This window comes from Chenopodium album, chromosome 11 (genome assembly GCF_948465745.1).
Source record: "Chenopodium album chromosome 11, dcCheAlbu1.1, whole genome shotgun sequence".
In the NCBI taxonomy this organism is placed as follows: Eukaryota; Viridiplantae; Streptophyta; class Magnoliopsida; order Caryophyllales; family Amaranthaceae; genus Chenopodium; species Chenopodium album.
This window is the reverse complement of record NC_137844.1, coordinates 27,631,352-27,655,580: the sequence shown is the minus strand read 5'-3', so window position 1 is coordinate 27,655,580 and position 24,229 is coordinate 27,631,352. Positions and strand designations below refer to the sequence as shown.

Sequence of the window (24,229 nt, the reverse complement as noted above, 5' to 3'; positions counted from 1 at the left end):
AAACACTTGAACTCAAAATAAAAAAGTATGAATGTCGAATATGATCTTACCTTTTGTCTTTCTCTTTCATCTTGCACCAAAGAGTTCGAAATTCACGTATGTTTTCTTAGGGTTTAATGAATTTTTAGTTTTTTTTTGTTGTTTTTTTTTTTCTTGGAGAGAAATCTTCTAGAGAGAGAAAACTTCTAGAGGAAGAGTATATAATTTGAAATGATTTGAAATTACTCTATGGTTTTTCCTTTTTTACAAAACTAAAGCTCAAAATAACTCATGTACATTAGAATTGAACAATATGTTCTTTTCTATAGCCATGTACATTATGATATAACATGATGTACATTCCGCTTTTTTTAAAAATAAAACATTTACGTTTTATTCACAACCCTTTACGTTTTACCGCGGATGCACCATGCAGATCGTGCATCCGCCTGCACGAACCACGGATTGTTATATCTAACACTTCGCCATTATCCGAGGCTTCTAAAGATTTCGACCCCTATGGCCTTTGTGTGCTTTTCATTAGCAAATTTTCTAGTGTCATGCGCCAAGCTCTGATTGGCATAAAAATCATGAGCTATAAGACACGAGTAACCTTTTCCTTGAACCACATAGGTAGGCTAACTTTTGCCCTAAATACAGCCCTTAGAATTATGTATGTCAAAACCCTTACTTATTTTCAACAGAATTTATATTTTAAAATAACTAATATAAAGTTGGTAAGAGGGAAAGTCAATTTGTGGTATATAAAATAATACTCCCTCTGTCCTCAAAACTTTGACCCTTTTGGGTTGATTTTACGGTTATTAAAAAACTTAAATAAATAAAAAATAAAAACATATTGGAAAGATAAATTTACAAGGAGTTTATAAAAAAGTAGAGAGATAAAATATTAAAAATACATGAAAAAACAAAATTTTATATGAAGAAGCTAATTTTGACAAATATTGTTGTAAATTGATGGTATTTTAATGCAATTGAATCGATCATTTTGGGACTAAAATTAAGCCAAGAGGGTCGAAGTTTTGGGGACGGAGGGTGTACTCCCTCCATCCCTTATTAATAGTCCCGTTTGGTCAATTTTAAGTCCCAAAATTATAGGCCCTTTTCAAGCACCATTACTATTAATTTTTCACCAAAATTCTCTCTAATTTGCAATAATATTTGTACAAACTTAAGTATCCCATGTAAATTTTGTTTTTCTATTACGTTCTGTCTCTATTTTTTTGCATACCTAATGTAAATTTATGTTTCCAATGTACTTTTAATATTTATTTATGTTTATTAATTTCCGTAAAAATTGCTCATAAGAGACTATTAAAGGACGGAGGGAGTACTTCATTTGTCTCCAAACAGAAGTACTTGTTTTGCCGTTACTAAATTTTTCATCCCTAAATTTGAAAGTTGAGTCTTGAAACCTTATCAGAAACGAATAATGATGCATCCACTTACTTCCAAAGCCAGTAAACAATTTGAAGCCAAGTCACTAACCCCAAAGGGACTATGGTTTTTTCTTTTCGTTAAGATGGCACTTTACAGATTTCAAAACTCAACTATGAGACCTTTCAGAAAAGGTTAAAGATGTATCACTTACTTCCAACGCCAGTAGACCCAAAAACCTACTTCAATGGCAAACTCTGCCAGGAAATGACCAACAGTTATCGAACCACAGTTTTTGTATAGGCTTTCGAATTCGATGTATAATTTGTCGCAACAGCTTCAATGCCGCTCTTACAAGTCAGTATTCCTTGAAAATGAGGGCAATGGCACTGCTTCTTGTGGTAGAAGGATCACAAGAACAACAAACATTCCAAGCATAGGGAGGATCACAAGCCACTTCAATAGTTTGTAGTAATACATGTGAAATGTAAGCGAGAATTCATCCGAGAAATAGAGACCATGGGAGTCCACCATTTCAATTATTACTGTACCGGTCGTCTTTACACTGACTGTTGGCAACTTCATACGATATTTTCCTGGCTTATCATACATCTGATTTTGTTTTATGCTCCTCTCTCCTTGAAAATTACCAGGAACAAGTAAGGTAACCTACACTAGTAGAGCATCATCAGGTACAGAAAACATTTATACAGGATCAAGTATACCAAAAACATAAAAATACAAATAAAAAAAGAAGCAAACTTACCGTTACATTATATGGTGCTTGTGTACCAGATGGATGCCTATAACCATCAACAATTTCAAACTCGACCCAAAAGTTCTTCCCTTCTTCATCGCGGAAATTTCTATGTGAAGGCAAGACATAAATCCCCTCCCGGTTGAATCGACTAGCAACATTGTTCCTTCCTTGATAAGCTGACCTCCATGACTATAACAGCAAACTAAATTAGAAAAAAAAAATAATAATGTTTAATAAAAAGCTTAAGGTACTAATTGTTAGAGTTCCAGCAATGTAAAATTCCCAGTAGCTTCAAATGTGTGTCTCAATATCTTCTCACCTTCAGCACATGATGCGGAGATGGAGTAGAGAAGCAAAATACATTTCCATTCATAGTTGTTACAATAAGATCAAGATCATCACCACCATCAACATTATCAGCCAAAACCATGCTGTACCTGTCATCGAACCAGTTGATGCCCTTGACGATTTAGAATATAATTATTAAATAGCAAAGATTTAGGAAACATGAAACAAGCAGTTCATATAAATCTTACGAAGTTTCGCCAATATCAACAACATCTGCACAAGATGTTGGTCCGTCAATGAGATATAAATAACCGTCAAATGAAGTTGTGACAATGGTGAGTCCCTTCTTTTTCTCTCCCCGTTTGCTCATATCAACAAGAAGAGCCTGATTCATAATTCTTCCATTTGCTCTATAAGGATACGGACGAACATGTTTCCCATCTTTGCCACTAAGTACATAAATATTTCCAGATATAGTCGGAACCACAATATCCGTATGGCCATCCCCATCCACATCACCGATAACAGGACCCTGGTTTAGAAAAGTGTCAAGACATGAGGTTTTGAATAACTCATTCAAATCGATACCTTCAAGAACCTACAAAGCCCAACATACACCAAGTTTGGTAATTGCACCATTCTTATGCAATTAAACTGATACTGGCCACAAGATCTGGTTTTTAACCTCTTACCACCAACCTTCAAAATTGCCACCACAAAAAGGAAAAGTTCAAGTCTATTGATAATTAGAAGAAAACAGGAAATGACATCTCATAGACAATTCAATTCATCATCTATACCTCATTCTCCTCTGATAGTTAGCCACACCCCCGCCCCACTCAACCCACCCAAAACACAAAAAGTGGAAACAATAGAATATATAGACCATGCTACATTTTTTTTTTTTTTTTAAATTCTAACACGGATACTTTTGGCATTTTTTCTTAAAATAAAAGCACATATCAAATAATACTATAATAAAAGCACTAATCTTATTATAGAAACACATTGTTTCCTTATTATGATAACATAAAGAACATAAAATATAACACAATAAAAGCAGATATGCAATTATTTACTCAGTTGCATGTAGATATTCATACAATCGGATAATTAATTTAAGAGGAATAGTCTTCACAACTTGCTTACATAATATTTTTATCAATTTTAAACAAAGTAATGAATAAAAAACACCAGTAAACTTCATCCACTTCAAGTTCATCCACTTCAAAATAATTAGCATTGTTGAGTTTTTGCAATTACTCATATTGAGTTGTATATATATTAAGATGTAAAACAAACATTATCATGTAAGATGTTGCTAAATTAATTTTAATGTACTTCATTCTTTTTCAATGCAACATTAGATATTATACACTAGAACTAAAGCTACTTTGATCTTCTTTTGGGATTTATACATTGGGATATACAATTAAAACATAGTCAGTCATTTGAGATCTTGTTGGATTCGTCTCGATAAATAATTTCAAAATACAAACTTTATATAATTTTTACTATAACTAAAGATATTACATGTAAAAAATGTGCGTTGACAAGTGTGAAAACCCTAACGTTGCAATTTAAAACGCGGAGGAAGTGTATTCTAATGATAGTAAAGTTTGTGTAAAAAGAAAATTGATAATAAAGTTGATATAATATTTATTAATCCTTGAAAACAGATACATTGATTGAAATGTGTAACCACATTTATTTTCTAACCCTTAAAATTTCCTTATCCCATAGTTATGTATCATTATTAATTGCAAATCAATAAATCTACTCTTAGAATTCACTTTTCTTAATTCCTGTGAAAATTTCAAAACAGCACTAGGCAAAGGGAAAAATATATAATTACCAAGTGTTGTCTTTCATTGAGTCGATAACAGCCATATAATGTCATGAGTCATAGTTTTAGTGGCAAATCCACTTCCCTTGTTTTATGTGGTCCATGCATTATGGCATTCTACATCTTGTACTCACTCCATCCCCAAATATAAGTCTCATTAAACTTTTGCATTAAAATCAAATATTGCTAAGGATCTAGGGTACATGTGTTACATCTAAAAAGCACATGTTCTAAAGATATAAGCTACATATCATAAAGAGATACGTACAAACCCATCTTATTTGAAAAAAAAAATAGTATCTTTTTTGTTTCTTTGTTTCTTACAACAATTAAAGGTATGTGTTATTATTTTATAAGGTACATGTCCAAAACCTAAAAGGTAAATGTCATTAAATTATAAGGTACATCAAGAAAAATATAAAATCTACAAAATTGGAATTATGTTTTTTTTTTTTTTTAAATTTTAAAGTAGTAGTAAAAAGTCTATAAGGTACATAAAAGGATAAAAGGTAAGTATCATTGAGCTACAAGATAAATTGCATTAAAAAAATGAGGAAAAATAATAATATATTTTTCAAAAAGGAACATTTTAAAAACAAAAAATTAGCTTAAAGAATAAAAAAAAGTACTTCCTCCGTTCTTTTTTACTTGACCCGCTTTGAATTTTACTCTATTCACCACCCGTTCTTTGACCGCCTTTTATGAATAATATATAAGCAAAAACATATTCATGTGTGATCTTTTTGAATTCGTCTCAATGAATGCTATCATAATATATAACTTTTATTATTTTTACTTACGGAGAATTAAAGTTATTGATTGTTAAAGTTTTGCATCAGCAAGCGTGATAAAAGAAACAGGTGAGAGAAAGTAGTAAATAATTTTGCTTATTTATTAAATAATAAAGAAACTAGTAAAAAATTAAGGTACTACAAAAGATAAAAGGTACGTATCATTAAGCTACAAGATACATAACATTAGAAATATAACAAATATAATAAAATTAATATTTTTAAAAATAACTAAAAATATGATGCACTATTTTATCTTTATGACATGTGTATAGAGTTAAAATGAAACTATAATGTAGTAATAAAGTTAAAATGAGAATATTATGTAGGGAAGAGATTTTGGATAAAATAGAATTTTAATTTGGGGACAAAGGGAGTATATCCAATCAAAGATTAAATCTAAAATGTTTCTTTAAAAATTGGAGAACCTAAAAATGATACTACATAAAAGCCTCTCAATTCCAAAACAACCACCTATTTTGGCTTTTTGATGTCTCTCACTCATCAATAACTGACCATTTGCCAATTGGAGTTAAATTGAGGCCTACCTGAGGAATTAGACTTTTGACATGTGTTTCCCATATTTCCTTTCCTTGAGCATTCCAAGCAGCAACATTTCCATGTACATCAGAAGTCACTAATTCGATTTTTCCATCGTCATTAATATCTCCTGCCACCACAGCTCCTTGAATTTCAGCCATTTCAAGAGGGAAATTGTCTCTTACCTTACCTGAATAGAATAGCAGAAAAAATAAAAAATGAACAAAAATGGCACATAGACAAGCAATTCAAACAAAAAAGCTTTACAGCCAGTAACTCTCTATTTCAGAACTAAGAATCAATAATCTAGCCATGTGTGCTTTTACGTATATATGATAAACAAATTATTACTCCACTTAGAAGTAAACCCTCACTGGAACATCAAAAGGGGAGCAACTTCTCTTGTGATTATTATTAATAAATACTAGTCAATCATTTGGAAAAGTCTAGGATTAAGCATTTTGTACAAATTGCATATCCAAAACATCATATATCACTCATACTACCATTGCTCGTGATTGTTTAAAATTTTGTTTTAGTTAAAACTTACAAGAAAATTTGTAATAGATTCATGCTCACAATCGCAATTTATCAAAGAAATACATAGACTTAAGAAGAAAGATTAGTCTTTGAAGCCAAAAGATTTCTTACAACAGTAGCTTTAGGTTACCACTTTCCATGATTCAAAAAAAAAAAAAAAAAAAAAAAAAAAGTTTACCACTCTCCAAAGAGTGCCTTGAGGTCACAACTTTCCTAAAAATTATCTCACAATCTGGCTGCCTCCTCCCTTCTCATCCCTCTCTACTTATACACCATTTAAATCCCTAGGATGAAACCTGACTAGCTTTTGTCTCATGTCCATTGGTGGCAACTCTTTATATTTTTAATAATATTAGTAAAAAAAATTACTATACTACCCATAATGCCCTTCTTTAGGTCAGTTCATAACTTTACCAGCCACCCAAACATCCGCCTCACCCTCAAGGTAAATGGATAGTAGTAATTGACGTTCAACTTCTAGCCTCTAAGGTAATGAGTAATGCCCCCTTTGATGCCTGGTTTCCAATGCCTATAAAGCACATCAGGAGGTGGAAGTAAGGTCTGTGTGGAGTTGGTCTTTTTTACTTGGGATTGAAAAATTGTGGGTTGGAAAAAATACATTGGATAATTTGGTTTAACCTTTGGGCATATAAACTGAAGGATGTTTTGGGTGGTTTTGGGGTCACAGCTTATACTGAAGTAGTGAGAGTAGATAAGGAAGAATAAGGTAACAATGGTATTGAGAAAATTGGGTGGGATGAAGTGGACCTGAGTTTACTAAGCCCATTGGGAAGGCTCTTCTCATAAAATGAAGTGGATTACACATAGGTTGGTGTTCTCATTCTCTCCATGAATAATTAGTTCGGCAAGCATTTCATCCCTTTAAGCTGCAGCTGACTTTTATTTGGTGATGTCTTACCTTTGGCCTTTTATCATCTGGCCTCTTGCCCTCTTATGATATTTTCTGAATTTATCTTGCTCCCTGGCCAACATAAGACTGAGCAAGGTTTGTCCTATTCATCTTTTCTTCAGTCTCTCTATCTAGAACCTTCTACAAAGCTTCTTTGATGATTAACCAGGCAACCATACTTCACCAGATTTTTTGCCGACAAAGAAGGGTGAACCACACTGGTACTACACCGGAGTTTTATCCAAGTCTGCACCTGACCCACTTGCCCCCGATACGCCTTTCATGAATCCCCCTCCTCTAATCTGGCAACAAATTCTGGTAGTTCCACCTCCATACTTGCATCTTCTGGCCAAGAAACTTGGATCGCCACCGGATCCACTACCATTGGCACCACCTCTCAAAATTCTTCCAGATGAACCACTTAAGACACCATCATACTTATTTCCCAATCTACTACCCTCAAAATTGCTGTGAACACCAACAGCAAGTCAACGAGGTCCACCATCATCTCCGGTGATACCACCTCGATTTCCACCAGCAATTTCATCACCACCTGCAACAACATACCTGATTTCCTCCTCCACATCTGGTGGCATCATGCTTGGTGGTTATAACTTCATCATCGGAATCTTGATAGTCAGTGAGTTGTTTGCACCTCGTTTGTTTCTGCTACCTATTTCTCTTCCTAAACCACCCCCAAATCGGCTTGGCGATCTTCTTTCTCAGTCTTCATTGTAGAAAATCCCAAATCTCTTTGAAGGTTTTCGATCATTTTCTTTGTGAATTCCTTCATCCGTGAGAATCTCTGAAATATCTTATCATTTCCTGCTCAAATGAATGTGACTGAACCACTGGAGTTGGTCACACCTGCCAAGGAGTCGCTGGTAACAAACCACAATGTTATGCCACTAATTAAACGGTCATCGCCAATGTTCACATTTGAACCACTGCAACACATCTTTTGTCACATCCGATGATGGTAGCCTTCAATTTCGCCTCCTCATTCAACTGGAAAAAATAGAAGGAATCGTCTAATTGAAGAATCCAGTCTTTCAACTTTTAGTAATTTCTTCCATTAAATATTGGAAGTAGAAGCTCTCGTTGGATTCTAAGCTCTTCAACGCGATAAAAAATGCAAAGATCTCTTTTGCTTGAGAAGCATCCAAACTCCTCTTAGATCCATCTTTACATCTGCTACCTGATACTTCTTCCAGCCACCTCCATTTTATTTTTTGGCTTGCTCACAAAATCTCAGCAACTTAATCTCAAAGAAATAACTTTTGGGTACCATTTGTACTGAAAAAAAAAAGGTAGTGTTGCGAAGAAAGATTGAGTATGGTTGACATTAAACAAAAAGATTTCTTAAAAAGGTACTTTAGGCTACCACTCTCCAAATAGTGACTTGAGTCACAATTCTCCAAGGAAATATTCCCTCCGTTTCAAAATAATCTTCTCACTTTCCATTTTGTGTGTTTCAAAATGCTCTTCCCACTTTGGATTTTAGTTCCTCACTTAACCTTATTGTTTTCCCATATTTACCTCATTTTATTAGTCCAGATGCAAAAAAAAAGGACCCAGCGTACTTTATTCCAAAATAATAAGTGGGCTAAATGTACTTTATTCCAAATAAAGAAGGTCTCATTGTACTTGAATGGTCTAAATGTACTTTATTTCATGATTCTTCCCTTACCTTAATTTACACAAAAGATTTCAAGTCAGAAGATCATTTTGAAGCGGAGAAGTATCTCATAATCTGCCAACCTCCTTTCTCATCTCTCTTTATTTATATACGACAATTCAATCCTTAGGATAATTTTACATTAGCTTTTGTCTTATGTGCACAGGTTGCAACTCTCTCTATTTATAAAAAATCTAATAATTATTAACATAATAATACTAGACTACCCATAACGCCCTTCTCTGAGAGAAATTTTTAAGAGTTGTCAAAGAGCTTATGTGACCAATATTGACTTGGATGTCAATTCAAAGGAACATGTCATACAAACCGTTTCATTGCTAGTGATTGGTTTGGTTAAAAAATAAATAAATAATATAAATAAGGAAAAACTGTCATCTTTGCCTCATCCTCCCAAATTAATCCCAACTTTGGATTATTTTATATTAACCAAACTTAATGCCCCGTCCGCGCATAATCCTCGCCTTTCCCTTCAACCATCGTTGCTGCACAGATGAACCTCCTTTTCCTTTTCTCTCTCTCTCCTCCCTTTATCATCGTCGCTGGTGACGGCGAAGCCTCGAGGACGACGGTTGCTGGACTTTGTGGAATTGTTGGCGGTGACGGCGAAGCCTCAAGGAATTGCCGCTGCTTATAATATTAGGGTAAGTGTTTGGGATTTGGGGGTTGGGATTTTGGGGATTTTGCTGGATTCATCCAGCAGCTGGTGTGGGGGAGGAAGAAGGGGAAGCGGCGCGGTTAGGGTTTAGGGAGGGGTTGGGGGATCACGACGGCCGGTGAAGGAACGGCCAGGATCACTCTAGTCGGGGAAGGAGGATGTTGTAGTCGCCGATGGGTTGTCGCAGTCAGGGGGAGGTGGTTGTGCGGTTGGGGTTAAGGTGGTTTTGGTTAAGGGGAAAGGGGAGGTGGTTGTGTAGTGGGGGTGAACATGGTTTTGGACTTTTTGGTTTTGGGGGTTTTTTTTTTTGGTTCCAATCACATGCTGACATTTGTATACTAAACTTTTAAAAAAAATTACCTACATTATGAGCGGAAGGAGTATAAAGTTCGGATTAAAAAAATAATCCTAAGTTGGGATTAATTTAGGAGGATGAGGCAAAATTGGGATTAATCATGGAAATTTTTCCAATAATTAAATAATAATAATTTTTTCAATGATAGTCACAAATGGGAGGCCATTGCCCATTGGAAGAGCAATTAAGACATGTATAGAAAATTGGGATATTCATGATAAGCTCGTATTATGACGGTTGACAATGCTAGCTCTAATGTCTTGCTTGTGTACACTTGAAAAAAATGGTTTAAAGAAATGGATGTGATAGTGATGCATAATATATCCACATTACATGTATCACCTATCTTATCGCATGGAATGGCAAAAGAGAATATAGGGTATGCATTGATAGAGTTAGAAATATAGTGAAATAGATTAAGAATTCTCCTAAAAAAGGGTAATATAGATGGCAAAGCTTCTTTGCCTTTTGATGTTCCTCCTCGATGAAATTCGACCTACACAATGATAGATATGACAATGAAATTCTAGCGTATTTTTAGTGGTATATCTCTTCCTAATGGAGGGGATTTGAAGAAGCATGAAACGACTCCTAAATCTTATAAGGATTGAAAATAAAAAAGAAGAGAGGTTAGTTTTGCTTTTTAAAAGCAGAGAGGTTAGTTTTGTTTTTTAAAAGGGTTCACTTAATAAAACAACAAATATAGGTTAGTTTAAGTTTACTTCTATTCATGACATAAATATTAAAAATTCTGGATTTGGATATTTATGCTACGGCTATTGCAATAAAAAATAAGTTTGATAAACACTAGGTGAATGTGTAGAAAATGAATTTGTTAATTTAGAACATCGTTATTCTTGATCTTCACTCAAAAAGTTAAATTGTCGAATCGACACTAGAAGATATGTATAAGGAAAGAAAAGGATAAGCTTTCCAATGACGTGAAAGAGTTCACTTATATTGATGAATAGAGCTTATTTTTTAAACCGGTGAATTTAGAACTATGTATTTTTCTTATATCGACACCTAAAGACCAAATTAATAAAGAGCATGATGATGATTATATTAGAAAGGGTGGCGACTACATGAAAATTCTAAAGGATAAAGCTTAAAGATTAAAAGAAACAAGATGGTATGTAAGGAGTGAGCTTGATAAGTACCGAAATGAACAATTAAGGGCGGAGGAAGAAGATATACTCCCTAATAATTGACAAGTTTGATTTATTTTTTTAATAATCCCAACTTTGAGTCGTTCGCTCAAAATAATCCCAACTTTGGAGTATTTTTAAATAATCCAAACTTTGGCAATCATTCGCTCAAAATGGTCCTAACCGGTCACCTAACTTGTTATAACAGGTTAAGGTGACATGTATCATCACGTAATTGGTTGGGAAAAAAATTATAAAATTTTTTTAAAAAAATAAACCTAACCCCACTCACGACCACCCTCTCCACCACCGGCCACAGCCCTTTCCCAGAACCTCCATCCCACCAGCTCCGCCACTAGTTGCAGCCCACAAACACACAAACACGCATCAACCACAACCACCACGAAACCACCTTGCAGCAGCCCCGCAACAATCTATTGTCGCCCAACCTTTAGCACCCTGGCAGCCACCCAAATCGCCACCACAAGAAGCTTGCCGCACCCAATGTATAAAAAAGCTCAAGGTGCGCTGAAGCGAGAAGGGTCATGCAGCGCCTAGGCGCACCCGCCTCAGTGCGCCTCACTTTTGAAGAGAGGCGCACTGTAGAAGCAATTAAAAAAATTGACAGAAATTTCTCCAAGTGCGCCTCACTTGCGCCTTGTGTGCTTTTGGTGCGCCTAGGCTGCGCCTTACCAAAAACGCCTCGTCCAGACCAACTTAAGCGCTTACCCCATTTCGCCTTGCACTCAGCGCCAAGGCGCGCTTTTTCAAACACTAGCCGCACCTGCTACAGCACAACCACCCAATCACAAAAATTGTCCCCACAAGCAGTGACGACGAGAATATCATTGAGTTGAGATCGAGAAATTCTCGGTGGTGATCTAGACAACGACGACTCATATGAAGGATAATGACCATGAATCCATTGATGATTCAACGAATTCATTCAGAAATTACGGTAAAATTGGGGGAAAATTGTTAGGGTTGATAGAAAAAGGTGAGGAATTGGCATGAAGAATTGGGGGAGGGGCATCGACGTCGTCGCAGCAGGGGAGGGGTTGGGCGCCAGCAAGGGGACCTGGCTGGGCGTAGGGGGCTGCCGAAACAATGGTGGTAGCTACGGCGTTGGGTGAGGGATTTTTATTTTTTCTGTTTTGTTTTTAATTTTTTTTTCAACATATAACGTGCTAACAGCTGTCACTGAAACCTAAAAATTAATCACCAGATTCCTACTATATCCTCCAAAAGGAAAGTGCTTAATTTAAGAATATGCAAATTTGATCAAAAATTCCATAACAAAAAGATACAGATTACGCATATCCTTGTTTTTTTAACTTATAAGTTTTTCTTCTATATGTGGAAACACAAAAAACCACACAAAGGTAAAGTAAAACGAAGATCTTACCTTGATGGTCAAGCACATAGAATAATCCAAACGATGTTCCAATGAGGATGTCTAGATTCCCATCATTATCCAGATCGACCACAGTAGGTGAAGAATATATGTAAGCACGAAATTTAGTTGAATCTGTGCTCAGATCCAGATTTGCAGTCCACTTAACTTGTTTTGTGTCAAGGTTGAAGACAACAATGCCCCCAGCCACATATTTTCCAATATCAATACCACCCAAATCTTTTGCATTATCCGGTTTGTCATAATAACTGTCAACTTAGCCAGAGCAAAGAGCGCTAATATAAGCAGCTGATACACATATCATGTGAATAAACAAAGAAAATCATGTGTACAGACAAGTTACTGGAACTCGCTTATCCTGAGAAACTTCCAGATGCATGAGAACATTTCAATTGATAAAAAATGCAAATGACTAAAAAAGTGCATCAGCCATTGCATTGAAACAGAAACTGATAAAGTTGGTATTACAAATATAAATCATATATCAATCCTTTGAAATATTCTTGTACCATATAAATGCTACTTAAAACCAGAAACTAACTCTTAAACAGAAGCTAAAGCAAAGCCAAATTTAAACATTGACAACAAAAAAAAAAAAAGGGAAAAATTCAAAAGAATAATCCCGCCTTTTGCATGCCCTTCCCACCTCCTCCTCTCCCTCCCACCTCGTCCTTTTGCAAATCTTCTCAAAATGGTCCGAACTTCAAAAAATCGGGGAATAATCCCAGCTGTTAGAGCTATCTTCTTAAAAGGTCCTTAACTTGATTGTAACCAATATAGTAGGGAACATGACATGTGTTTCATTCTAACTGGTCTAGCATTTTTTTTAATTTTGATTTTAATTAAAATAACATCCCGTCCCTCACACCTCCTCCTCCCCCCATCTCATCCTTTTGCAAGTCTTCATGGACTTAACTTTAAAAAATCAGGGAATAATCCCAACTATTAGGGTTATCTTCTTAAAAGGTCTTTAACTTGATTGCAACCAATATAGCAGGGAACATGACACGTGTTTCTTTTTAATTGCTCTAGCTTTTAATTTTGATTTTAATAAAAATAACATCCCATCCCTACCACCTCCTCCTCCCTCTCCAAAAACACCAACTCCTAATCACCACTGAAGCGTCCACTTGATCTCATCGTACGTCACCAAAGCCTCCACCATAAATCTCGAAACCACCACCTAACCTCACCAACCTTAAAACCACCATCCATCCTCTCTACCCTTATCGAAACCACCACTGAACCTCACCAACCTCGGTGAAACTACCATCCACTTTCTCCATTCCCTCCCAAACCACCACCTAGCCCTTTCAATCTCAATCTCACTGAAGCCACCAAACACATTCTCCACTCCCACCGAACCTACCAAAACTAACATGGAATTCAAAACCACCATCAATCACTCAACAAAAATCGCCTATGGTGGTCGGATTTCGCTAGTGGTTCCAGATCTGATACCACCACATTCAAATTCAGCCACAAGGATGTCCGATTTTGGGCTGTGTTGGGATGGTTGAGTGAAGGTTAAGTTGAGGTTTTGTGGTTGGTGGTGTTGCGTGGTGGTTGGGGTTGGAGTTCAGGTTGCTAATGGTGGGCAAGGGACAACGTTCTTGCTAAAATATTAGGGTGAGGTTTCGTGCTACAACAGGCACAAGGCAAAGCATAACGCAACTATAAAAACATATGACAACACCCTAAAGCTGCAGCAGTTGCCCGCTGTTATGTTGGCCCATGAAATGAAGACAAGTAGTATTAGTTGTTGTAAAGTTGTAACTAAAGTTCTATATTTGTGTACTGTTGATAGTTAGGCCTTTATACAGAAGGGGAGTAGCAAAGAAACAATCATTCATAAATTACCATTTAGGCATTTAGAGAGTAATGGCCTAAAGCCATTAATTTTGTAACTTGGAACATTTTTAATTTATCAATCAATCTCTTGTATTTCCACAAATTTCTCTTATTTCTGTTTACTCAATAATTTGGTTGCGTAGTTCATTGCATTGTGGTGGTTGGGGCTAGAGTTTGTTTTTGTTTTGTTAATGGCGAGGAAGGCTCGGTGTTGTTGATTGTGCTGTTGTTAGGTAAGGGTTGGCATTTGGGGATTAATGGTGGAAGTGTTGGTAGATGGTAGTTTTATTAGTTGAAGGTTGGTGTTGGGTGGTGGTGTTGCAGAGGGTTGGCTGGGTTCAGGTTGGGTTGGTGGTGCAGTGGTGTAGGGGCATAGGTTGCTGAAGTGAAGAGAGAGAATAAAAAGATGAGTAACAAAAGTATTAATAAAAAAATTACCAATAGTTAACAATTAAATGAACACATTAAATAGCCTCCTCTCTCTCTACTCTCTCCTAAACCCTAGCCTCTATTGTTAATTTTGTAGGAGCTTCCATCTGATTTTACCGATGGAAAACTCCAATCTTTGATTCCTTTACGTTTTTTTGTTTCTTAGGTTATAATAATATCTCCCTCGAAAGAAAGGGTTTATCTCCTTCGAAAGACAAGGTTTTTTCGGATCTCTTTCGAAAGACAAGGTCTGTAGTTAATCAGAATAAAAAAATAAAAAACAAAAACAAAATTTAATTAAAAAATTAAAAAATGATGTGTTCGACCATAAATGAACCATGGCTTATTCCATATCCAACTTAATCAAAGTTTCATATGTGCAACGTTTGCATGATCCATGCAGTTTGCACTTCTGCAAATTTCTTCTTTCACCCACCTAGTTTTGCGATAAAATTGTCCTAATATTGCCCTTAAGGCCTAAATTCTAGTGAGGGTGAGAAACCATAGAGATGGGTTTAGCTTGGATTGTTGACAACTTTCCTCAAAATTTGGAAGTTTCAATGAGTTATTATCCTCTTCTTTTCTGATTTTTCAATCCCTTATATGCTTTTGATAGTCATATTGTACTAAATTGTTGAATCCATTATATCATGGATGACACTGACATGGATAGTTATTTTTTATAATTTAAACGGTATTTATAAAACAAAGGGAGTAGTCTCCAGGTGTTTGCCCAAAGCCAACTCTGTACTTGAGGATATGTCAGTTAATTTATTTAGGACATTTAAGATGATTGATGGAAGACTTACGAGTTCCTTACATTAACCAAATGAGATTTCTACTAATTTTGATATAACTCGAAAAATAGACATATGTAGTTTCAAAGTGAGAATTGATATTCATTAAATTATAAGAAATTACTTGATTCAAAAGTGGGTATTTGTTAACAGTGTGATCGTGTGGAAACATATAAAAATGAGTAGTTTAGATAAAACCTAACATCTAATAATTCTTTACACTTGAAATCCTATGGAAGAAGGTATGGTCTTTATGGATTCTATCAAATGTCGTTCAGAAGAGGATGCTTATAAAGATCGTATGATTGCTCTTTTTATATGACACATGATAAGCTATATATATATATATATATATATATATATATATATATATATATATATATATATATATATATATATATATATATACTACATAACATATTATAAGCTAATAATTAATACTCCTTTCTTTCCTTTTTGTTTTTTACGTTTGGTATGATGCACGGTTATTTTTTTTATTTAAAATTAATATATTCTAATTAAATGGGAGTCTTGGAAAATGTAACAAGAATATTGGATGAATAAAATATTGAAAACACTGATTTAAATAGATACAAAATTAATAATGCACACATATTTCTAACAAATAGATGATATGTATTTATAAAAGGAAATGCAAAGTATAAAGGGGCACACCCAAAATAGAATACATAAACAAAAAGGAACAAAAGGAGTATTACATAACATATGATAAGGTAATTTTTACACCCTTTTTTATATCTCTATCCATGGATGACAAATATTTGATCCCTTGATTTGATGATGTTAAGACCACTTTACTCGGATAGCAAGATGATGTCAGCCTTAGGGGATTGGTAGCCCTAGAATTTTATTATTTGGTAGTGTCACAAGAAAGGAGTATCAATTAATTAGTAGATGTTACACAGTCACAGCCTTCACTAAAAAACTTGCCTTTTTATTACATTTGGAATATAGAGTAAATTAACAAAAGGCATTGTTTCTGTATGCCAAAACCAGAAGAGCTATGTCCTTAACTCTCAATCAAAAAGTTTATGTCCACCCATTTTTTCTTTACAACAGACATCCCAAGGGAAAATCTCTTTTATTATTCGTTCAGTTTCACTAACAAAAGTTATCATAGGTTTTTTTAAAAATAAATTGTGAAGAGAGACAAATAGGAGCTGTTACAGCTCACTAATGACAATACCAACAGCAAAAATTAATAAACTTTTACCATTTTACTCCCATGTTCAGAACAATTACAATTAAATAACTCTGCCGTCTGCTATCAACAGACAGCAAATAGAAGAAAGAGATTAACAAGAACTCATTTCCTGTCAAGGTTATGATTATCTATCAACTGTATTGTTTCCTATTCAAGTATTTTTAGCCAATAAAGGGGCTTATAGTCTTATACACACATGCCAACCTTTATATTGAGTTGATAACAATATGCAAATGGACAGAAACATACAAAAACCAACCACTAACCATCCAAACATAAGATTGAATTGATAGCAATATGCAGATGGACAGACACATACAACAACCAACCAAAACAGTTTAACTGCTCACACATATATGTTAAAGCTAAGGTAAAAAGTATTCTTTATAGTACTTACTCACGATCAAAGAAATAGGACACAGCCACCACCATTTCTAATATCCCGTCATTATCAATATCAGCAATGACCTGAGGTGAATTAATTGTTAAGACATCTGATTATGATAAATTACCTAAAAAATATACAGTGATTGCGCTTACTGGAGTAGAGAGAATATGAGAGTCAATATCGACATAGTCTTCCACGGTCTCATGTTGTGATTCAATCCAATCTTCATCCCCCCACATGTTATCATCCACATAATCATCATAGTCATAGCTATATTCATCTGCCAGTTCATCACTACCACGAAATAATTCAAAAGAGGAATCTGCTTCTGCTTCTAGGGCATCTTCATTCTCCACTGTTGCAGTTTGAACATTTTCCCTGCCGCCATCTGCTCCTTTAAAAGCAGTATCTTCCAGCAGTCGTCTCCTAGAGTTTTGCCTGTTCTCTGTCTTCATATTATCACCCAACTCATTAGGTGACAAAGAACTGATTGCTCCATTTTCCAAAAGTGCAGTACCATTTGACCCTGTATTTTCAGAAGAATCAGTCGCTGTGTTCAAATGGTTTATTGTTTCTTGGCTCTCATTCAACTTGCCCTCATTCAAAGATGTATTCAATACATCCAAACTTGATCCAGAATCAAGGGATACATTGATGGTCTTTGGAACATCAACATCTGAATTTCCTTCATTATCATTTTTCCCATCTCTATGAGGCATAGATTCATTAATCATTACAGGACGCCCACCAGTCGATGAAACATCAGGTACATTAGATTCCATCTTAGTTTTGTTTGGTTCTGCAATTGTGACCATAGATGTGTCAGTTTCAATGGTAATATAAGGGGAAAAATGATAGAAGAAAATAATCTATGATACCCCTTGTTGAGGTACTGTATATTCATAAATAAATACATAGATCTAATAGAACATTACTAATGTCCTTACATCATGTCACCAAATTTCTGTACTGTAACCAGAAAGTTAAAGACTCAACATATAGCACCACAAAGAAAAGAATCATAATAGTGATAAGAAATCAGTCCTAACAACATGTGCTACCATGTTACTAAACAAGTTGAGTGAAATTATTGACCATTTAGTGATAAAGTTTTATAGGTAAACAAAATTTCTGTATAACCATACATTAAACTTCATATCATATTGATGAAGAAAATTCTAGCATGAGACAAAAATGCCACTCAATTTCCTGATGAAAATCACCTCGAAATGCGCTAAATGATCACAAAAAGTATGTTACAACCCGTCTTACCATACAGCCATCTCAGACAATTATTACGCTATCAATAATTTAAAAAATGACCAACACTGCAGTGATTTATAGAGTAACATATACAAGTATATGTAGATCCATAACACAAGCACCAGCAGAAAGTTTAGAATGGATGGTAAGCGAGAGGCTTGGTGATTAAAACGAAATAAAAAGAGCATCAATAATATATCCTGGTGAAGTTACAGTAACTCACGCAACACTAAGTTCGTTTCAGCAGCCTCCTGGATAAGCTGCTGATCATCAACATCAGGATGGGAGCGATCAACGGGATCTGGATTTAATCCCTCATACCAATTTTTACGAACTCTTCTGCGAGGTACAATCAATTTATCCGACATCAGGTAGCCTGAAGCTCTGTAGAAAACAAACCCAAATGAGATAAAAGAATGTTGCATCCTCAGATCTCCATAGAAAGATAACTCATTAGAATGATGATAAAACTCACCTGAAAAAGAGCACTTCACCATTGTATGTAGCTAAGGCTATTTCTCTAATCCCATCTTTATCAATATCATAAAGAAGAGGGCTGGCATGAACAGTTGACTGATGGTAAGCAGGCCACCCTGACAAGTTAATCCAAGTAAGTAGGGTGCGTGTCAGAGTAATCAGAAAATATATAAGGAATACCAGATGTTTTAAACAGCAAACACAAAATCAAAGTAACTAAATAAATAAAAGGAAGATAAATAATTAAATAAATAAATAAATATAGCTTTAAGACAACTGTATAACTATGAAAACTGTACAGTTATAATATTGAAAAGAGGATTGCAATAAGTGAAACACAAACCTGGCATTTTATCCCCATCAGATCCTTCTAACACTTCTAGGTAATGAACAAATGAAGGAACCACAATATCTAACTTCCCATCACTGCATAAGCAAATTAGAGAGAATTAGTCAAATTTATTTGTTAAAGAAACCATCCTGACGATAAAAGAGACCCATAAGGTCTAGTTGGGTCTCTAAATAGATTAGCCAAATCATACTAATTAGAAACCACATCCCCCATGAGTGATTAACCAAATTTTTCCCTGAATTTTACTGTCAGTTATCTATGTTTATTCCTCTAAAAAGTAATTGGACATTATCTATACTAAATTGAGATTTTAGCTGTCCTTGGACTCCATTCTAAGGCCTTCATCTTTCCACCTAAATTAGTATGTATTTAAAGTTTAAACTTACTAACGTTAAACTAGATTGAATCGACCTGACCTTATCAAGTATTAAACTTTATCGGACATTCGAAATTATTAGTCTTGAACTGATATTGCTTAAGTTGAATTCAGCGCTAAAAGCTGAATCGATAAATCCTGAACTTCTCTGAATCGAATTTCTGTAAGCTTAGATACCCTACTACACCTTAAACTTGTTTTATAAAGTGGAGAGAAAAAAAAAAAAAAAAAAAAAAGGCCTAGTTTAAACTTAGGCCCCGTTTGGTTGGGTGTAAAATGTTTTCATGGATATGATTTTTCCATGTTTTCCTATTTTCTTTGTTTGGTTTGTGAAGGGTTGGAAAACGATTTTTCCGATTTCTGGAAAATACATCTTTTATGGTGGAAACATTTTCCTTTACATGAGAGACCACATTTTCCTCCCTCTTCCTTACCTTCTTTTTACTTTTCTCTTATCCACACTCACCTTTCTACTCCTATTTCTAATTTCTCTATAACTTTTCTTATAAGGAACCAAACAAAGTAAAACTAATTTGCAATTGTGGTTTTCCCTTTTTCGTCGAAAATGTTTTACATCAAACCAAACGGGCCCTACCAACAAAATCTATTTTCGAGCATAATTCGTAAAAATACATTTAATAGAACCAAATAAGATTCAATTTAGGGTAAACCTAGCATTCTACCTCAATATATAGATCCAAACTTTTAGTGCATAATACTAGGAAAAACAATTGCAGCTAACAATGTAAAAAGAAAGCATAAGATATAATTAACCTGTTTATATCTGCAATCAATGGAGTTGCATATATGCTAGAACTCACTTCTGCTTGCCAACGCAATTCCAAATTCCGGGGGCATTGTGTATTCAATAACTCATCTTCATCCCTAAAAATATAATATAAATAAATGTTAAATTCAGCCATTTTCACAACACATTCAAATTAATAAGCAGAAAATCGATCAACAATTCTTTAGCTTACAGGTTTGGGAAACCGGCTGAATCATCAGTGGCTTGTCTTTCCCTGAACTTGTTTTTTGATTCTTGTTGTGCAGTGACATTACTCGAATTTATTATAGCGAACAAAATCAAGAAATTCAGCAAGCAGAATATCGCTGAGAATTTCATCTGGTTTTTGTTCAACTCTCCCTCACTATTTCCTTGTGATCTCTTTGAATGTAGACTTTGAGAGAACGAAAAAATCTATATCTATACTATCTATTAAAAGGTGTTCCTTTTAAAGGAACGGTGCCACGTGGCACTCTTCGACCTAGATGAAACCATGTCACAATGCCATGTCATTATTCAAAGTGCATGCGACACATAAGCTTGTAAGTTCATTAACAAAACAAATAAATTATGGTTTGATCTAGATTCGAACCTGCAACCTCCAACAAATAAAGGTTGTACACTTACCATCTCAACCAACTTTTATTAATGTTTTAAATTTCACACAATTAACATTATATATTTCTTTCAAATTAGAGGTTATTTAATTTATTTGTTTTTCACAAGATTAGAAAATAAATACATATGAGGTAAAAAAAACTGTAACATTCGAGGTAACGCCCGAATCACACTCAGTTGAACATAATTTTCAAATTAAAAAAGTTCAAAGTACAAAATAGCACTCCGGGACATCGCCCGGGACACACACTAGTTAATTATGGAAAAGCGGATATAATAAAGGTGTTCCCAAATACCTATATTTGTTTAATGCCTAAAAATAATTCTACTTCAGCTACTGTACTTGCTTCTTTTCTTTTTTTTTAAAAAAAAAAAAAACAAAACAAAAGCTACTTGCTTTATAATAATAATAATAATAATAATAATAACAACTTCCTCCATTTTTTAATAGTTGTAACAGCTTGACTATTACACTATACATGTATTTCGCTTTAACTAACTTAAACGGTTTATACTTAGGTAAAAATATAGTTGTCCCGGGTACGTATCCAAGGGTTCTAGCTGGCACGTGTTGAGTCCGGTTGGTGACCTGCGCAAGGTAACACGCGTAAATTGCCCTCAAGGGTGGCTTGAGGAACTCCCCTCCGATGCCTAAGTTAGAATGTGTTTGGAGAGAAAAAGTGTACTTAGAGAGATAGATAATGTAATAGATTGTGTGGTCTCACCTCCTTTTAGTTGTACTTTTCCCATATTTTTAGGTGTGTGGTCTCCTTTATGTGGAGTCCCACTAGGTCAGCCTGCGAGCTGATTCCATTAGGCTGGTGAGCCCACTGGGTGCTCCTCCAACGGTGACTGCGTACCCCGAGAGTGAAGCTGAGAGCCTAGTGATAGCTTAGCAAAAGGTGGTATGAGGTTACTCATGCCGACTCTTGTCTGAATGCTGTTGTCCCTTCAAGACGGGCTCAACCGAGAGGGAATGGCTCGGCAGGAGCTATCCCATACAACTAGCCCCTCAAGAGGTGGTATGAGGTCACTCATGCCAGCTGTTTTGAATGTACACTTCTGTCAATGCTGCTCAATAGGTCTTTTGACTGAGTCGCTCTACATATCTCTAGCCCCTCAAGTCTCAGGATTGATCACACAATTCTGAGGCTTGGAAGGTGATGCTGAGAGTGTTGAGTAGGAGTGTGCTGCCGTATGATGGCGATGGTTGATCTTCCATTACTCCCGCTGAAGCATGAGAAATGATGAGCTTGCAAAGAGGAATTTCGATTACTCCCGCTGAAGTCTGAGAAATGACAAGCTTGAAGGGAGGAATTTTGATTACTTCCGCTGAAGTCTGAAAATGACGAGCTTACAAGGAGGAATTTCGATTACTCCCGCTGAAGTCTGAGAAATGACGAGCTTGTAGGGAGGAATTTCGATTATTCCCGCTGAAGTCTGAGAAATGACGAGGTTTTTTTTTTGGGCGGGAACAGTTCTTGCATGAGTGGGACGCATGTCAGCCATCTGAGGGTCAGTTTATTTTTATTGAAGTGACATGGCGGTTTGGCTTTATTGTTTGGCTAAACCGCCCATTAACTCCTTCATTTATTTCACTGTCCCCCTTTTTTACTTCCCTCTTTTTCATTTCTCACTTTTCATCTTCTTCCTTTGCCTTTTTAACTTTTTCGCTCTCGCCATTTCTTGTTGACGATCGTTACTCCTCTATTGTTGTTGTTGTAAGTTTTTGCTTCCGTTGTTCCTTTTTGTTTTTGTTTTTGTTCTGTTTTTCTGTTTTGCTTACTTATTTTCTCCCGCTCTTCGTTTTACATTGGGATTCTTTGCTTTTTTGGTTGTAGTTCAAAACCCTGTTTCTCCGCTTGGCTTTTTGGTGTCTCCATTGTTGTTGTGCCTTTTCAGTGTTTCGATTAGTATGCTATAACGAGTTGTAAAGTTGTATAAATCGCTCACTTAGTTTATTGAGTTGTAATTATCTACGGCTACTATCATAAAAGTACTTTCTTTGTGCCTTTTCTTGTACTTAAATTATGTGCCCAATTTATTTTCTTTTTGAATTTTTTCTTCGCCGGATTGTGCCTTTTGGTCGAATTTGATTGTTTCTACCTAGTTCTTCCCTTTTGTTGTTGTATCTATATTCGCAATTCTTTTCCCTAATTTTAGCTTTGTTCCTCTACATTTGCTCTTGGGGTTTTAACTGATTTTGATTTTAGCACCACTTTTCTTCGTCTTCTTTGGGGGGGGGGGCTTTTTGTCTTTATAGATCTTAGGATGTCTGATGCTACTGACAGCCAAGATGTGAGTGACCCTCTTTTGCATACCGAGTCAGATTCTTCCCCTGAGCCGTCTCACTCAGGTGAGCGCTTTGCGCGCACTTCCTTTACTTCCCCTGCTTCTCCCCCCATTCCTTTACAAGTAGTTATGCTAGGCGACCATGTTCCTGCTAACAACGGGGCGAGTACTACTGCGACTCCACCAGTTGCATCTTGGTCGGGTAGTATGATAGGAATGGTGTCCTTCGAACAAGATTATTCCGATAAAGGGTTCGGAATTATTAGAAAGCTAATTATTCATTAAGGTCAAGTGATCGGAATGCCTAGATGGAGATTGCTTCTGTTCAGTTTTATTAATGTACAATTAATATTACAGCTTAATCATGACTGAACCTTACGGGTCACACCCAATCAAGTAATCGATCTGTGTCGACGAATTAATCCGAAAGGAGTTAATGAGTTATTAGAGTATTATGAGCAAAGACGTCGGATATCGAGCTAGGAGCATCGAAACCAATCGTCTCAAGAAGAGTCGAATTTTGGAATCGACGAGACGGTAAAATCAAGCAATCATCAAAGTCATAAATACCCCTAGCATCGGAATGCCTCGAGCAAACCGAGTGCTAGGGGCATAGCAGCTAGCATGGCAGCCGCACCAAGCCGAGGCTGCTAACAGCGCGCATGCTAGCAGCGCTGGCTGATGTGGGGCATCGCATGCTAGCCATGCACATGCTAGAAAAGATCGCTGGGCCTTGCTAGTTGCTGCTAGTAGCTCTTGCCCAACAGCCCGCAAGTACGCGGAGCTTGCTGGGCCGAGGATGTTTGCGATGCGCGCATAGCAGCTCGCACTGGCCAGCTGGCCCGCGCGAGCTCGCTGCCAGCCAGCAGGCCCATCCAAGGGGCCAGGCGCCAGCATGGCAGCCTTGGCTCCCAAGGCTGCTGCGGCCAGCTGACGTGCTGCGATTGGCGCCTAGTGAAAAGGGGCGGTTTGTGAGGATCCTTGGGGAGGAAAGAAATGGTCCCCTCCCCGTAGTGGTCCTCACCTACTCCATCATTCTTATTATGCCACT

At 36.0% G+C, this 24,229-nt stretch overlaps 1 protein-coding gene across 1 annotated transcript; it reads right to left on the bottom strand.

Moving 5' to 3' along the window:
- Window positions 1–1,416: 1,416 nt before the first annotated feature.
- On the bottom strand, window positions 1,417–20,676 carry LOC145568768 (protein DEFECTIVE IN EXINE FORMATION 1-like). Its single transcript, XM_081628178.1, has 13 exons — window positions 20,462–20,676; window positions 20,256–20,366; window positions 19,097–19,179; window positions 18,752–18,869; window positions 18,500–18,660; window positions 17,166–17,812; window positions 17,023–17,093; window positions 12,315–12,571; window positions 5,611–5,792; window positions 2,674–2,957; window positions 2,457–2,574; window positions 2,144–2,326; window positions 1,417–2,046 (listed from the first exon to the last, which is right to left on the bottom strand). Exons 1-13 carry the CDS (start codon window positions 20,605–20,607, stop codon window positions 1,729–1,731), a joined length of 2,679 nt encoding a protein of 892 aa, XP_081484304.1. The 5' UTR covers window positions 20,608–20,676; the 3' UTR covers window positions 1,417–1,728.
- Window positions 20,677–24,229: the final 3,553 nt, after the last annotated feature.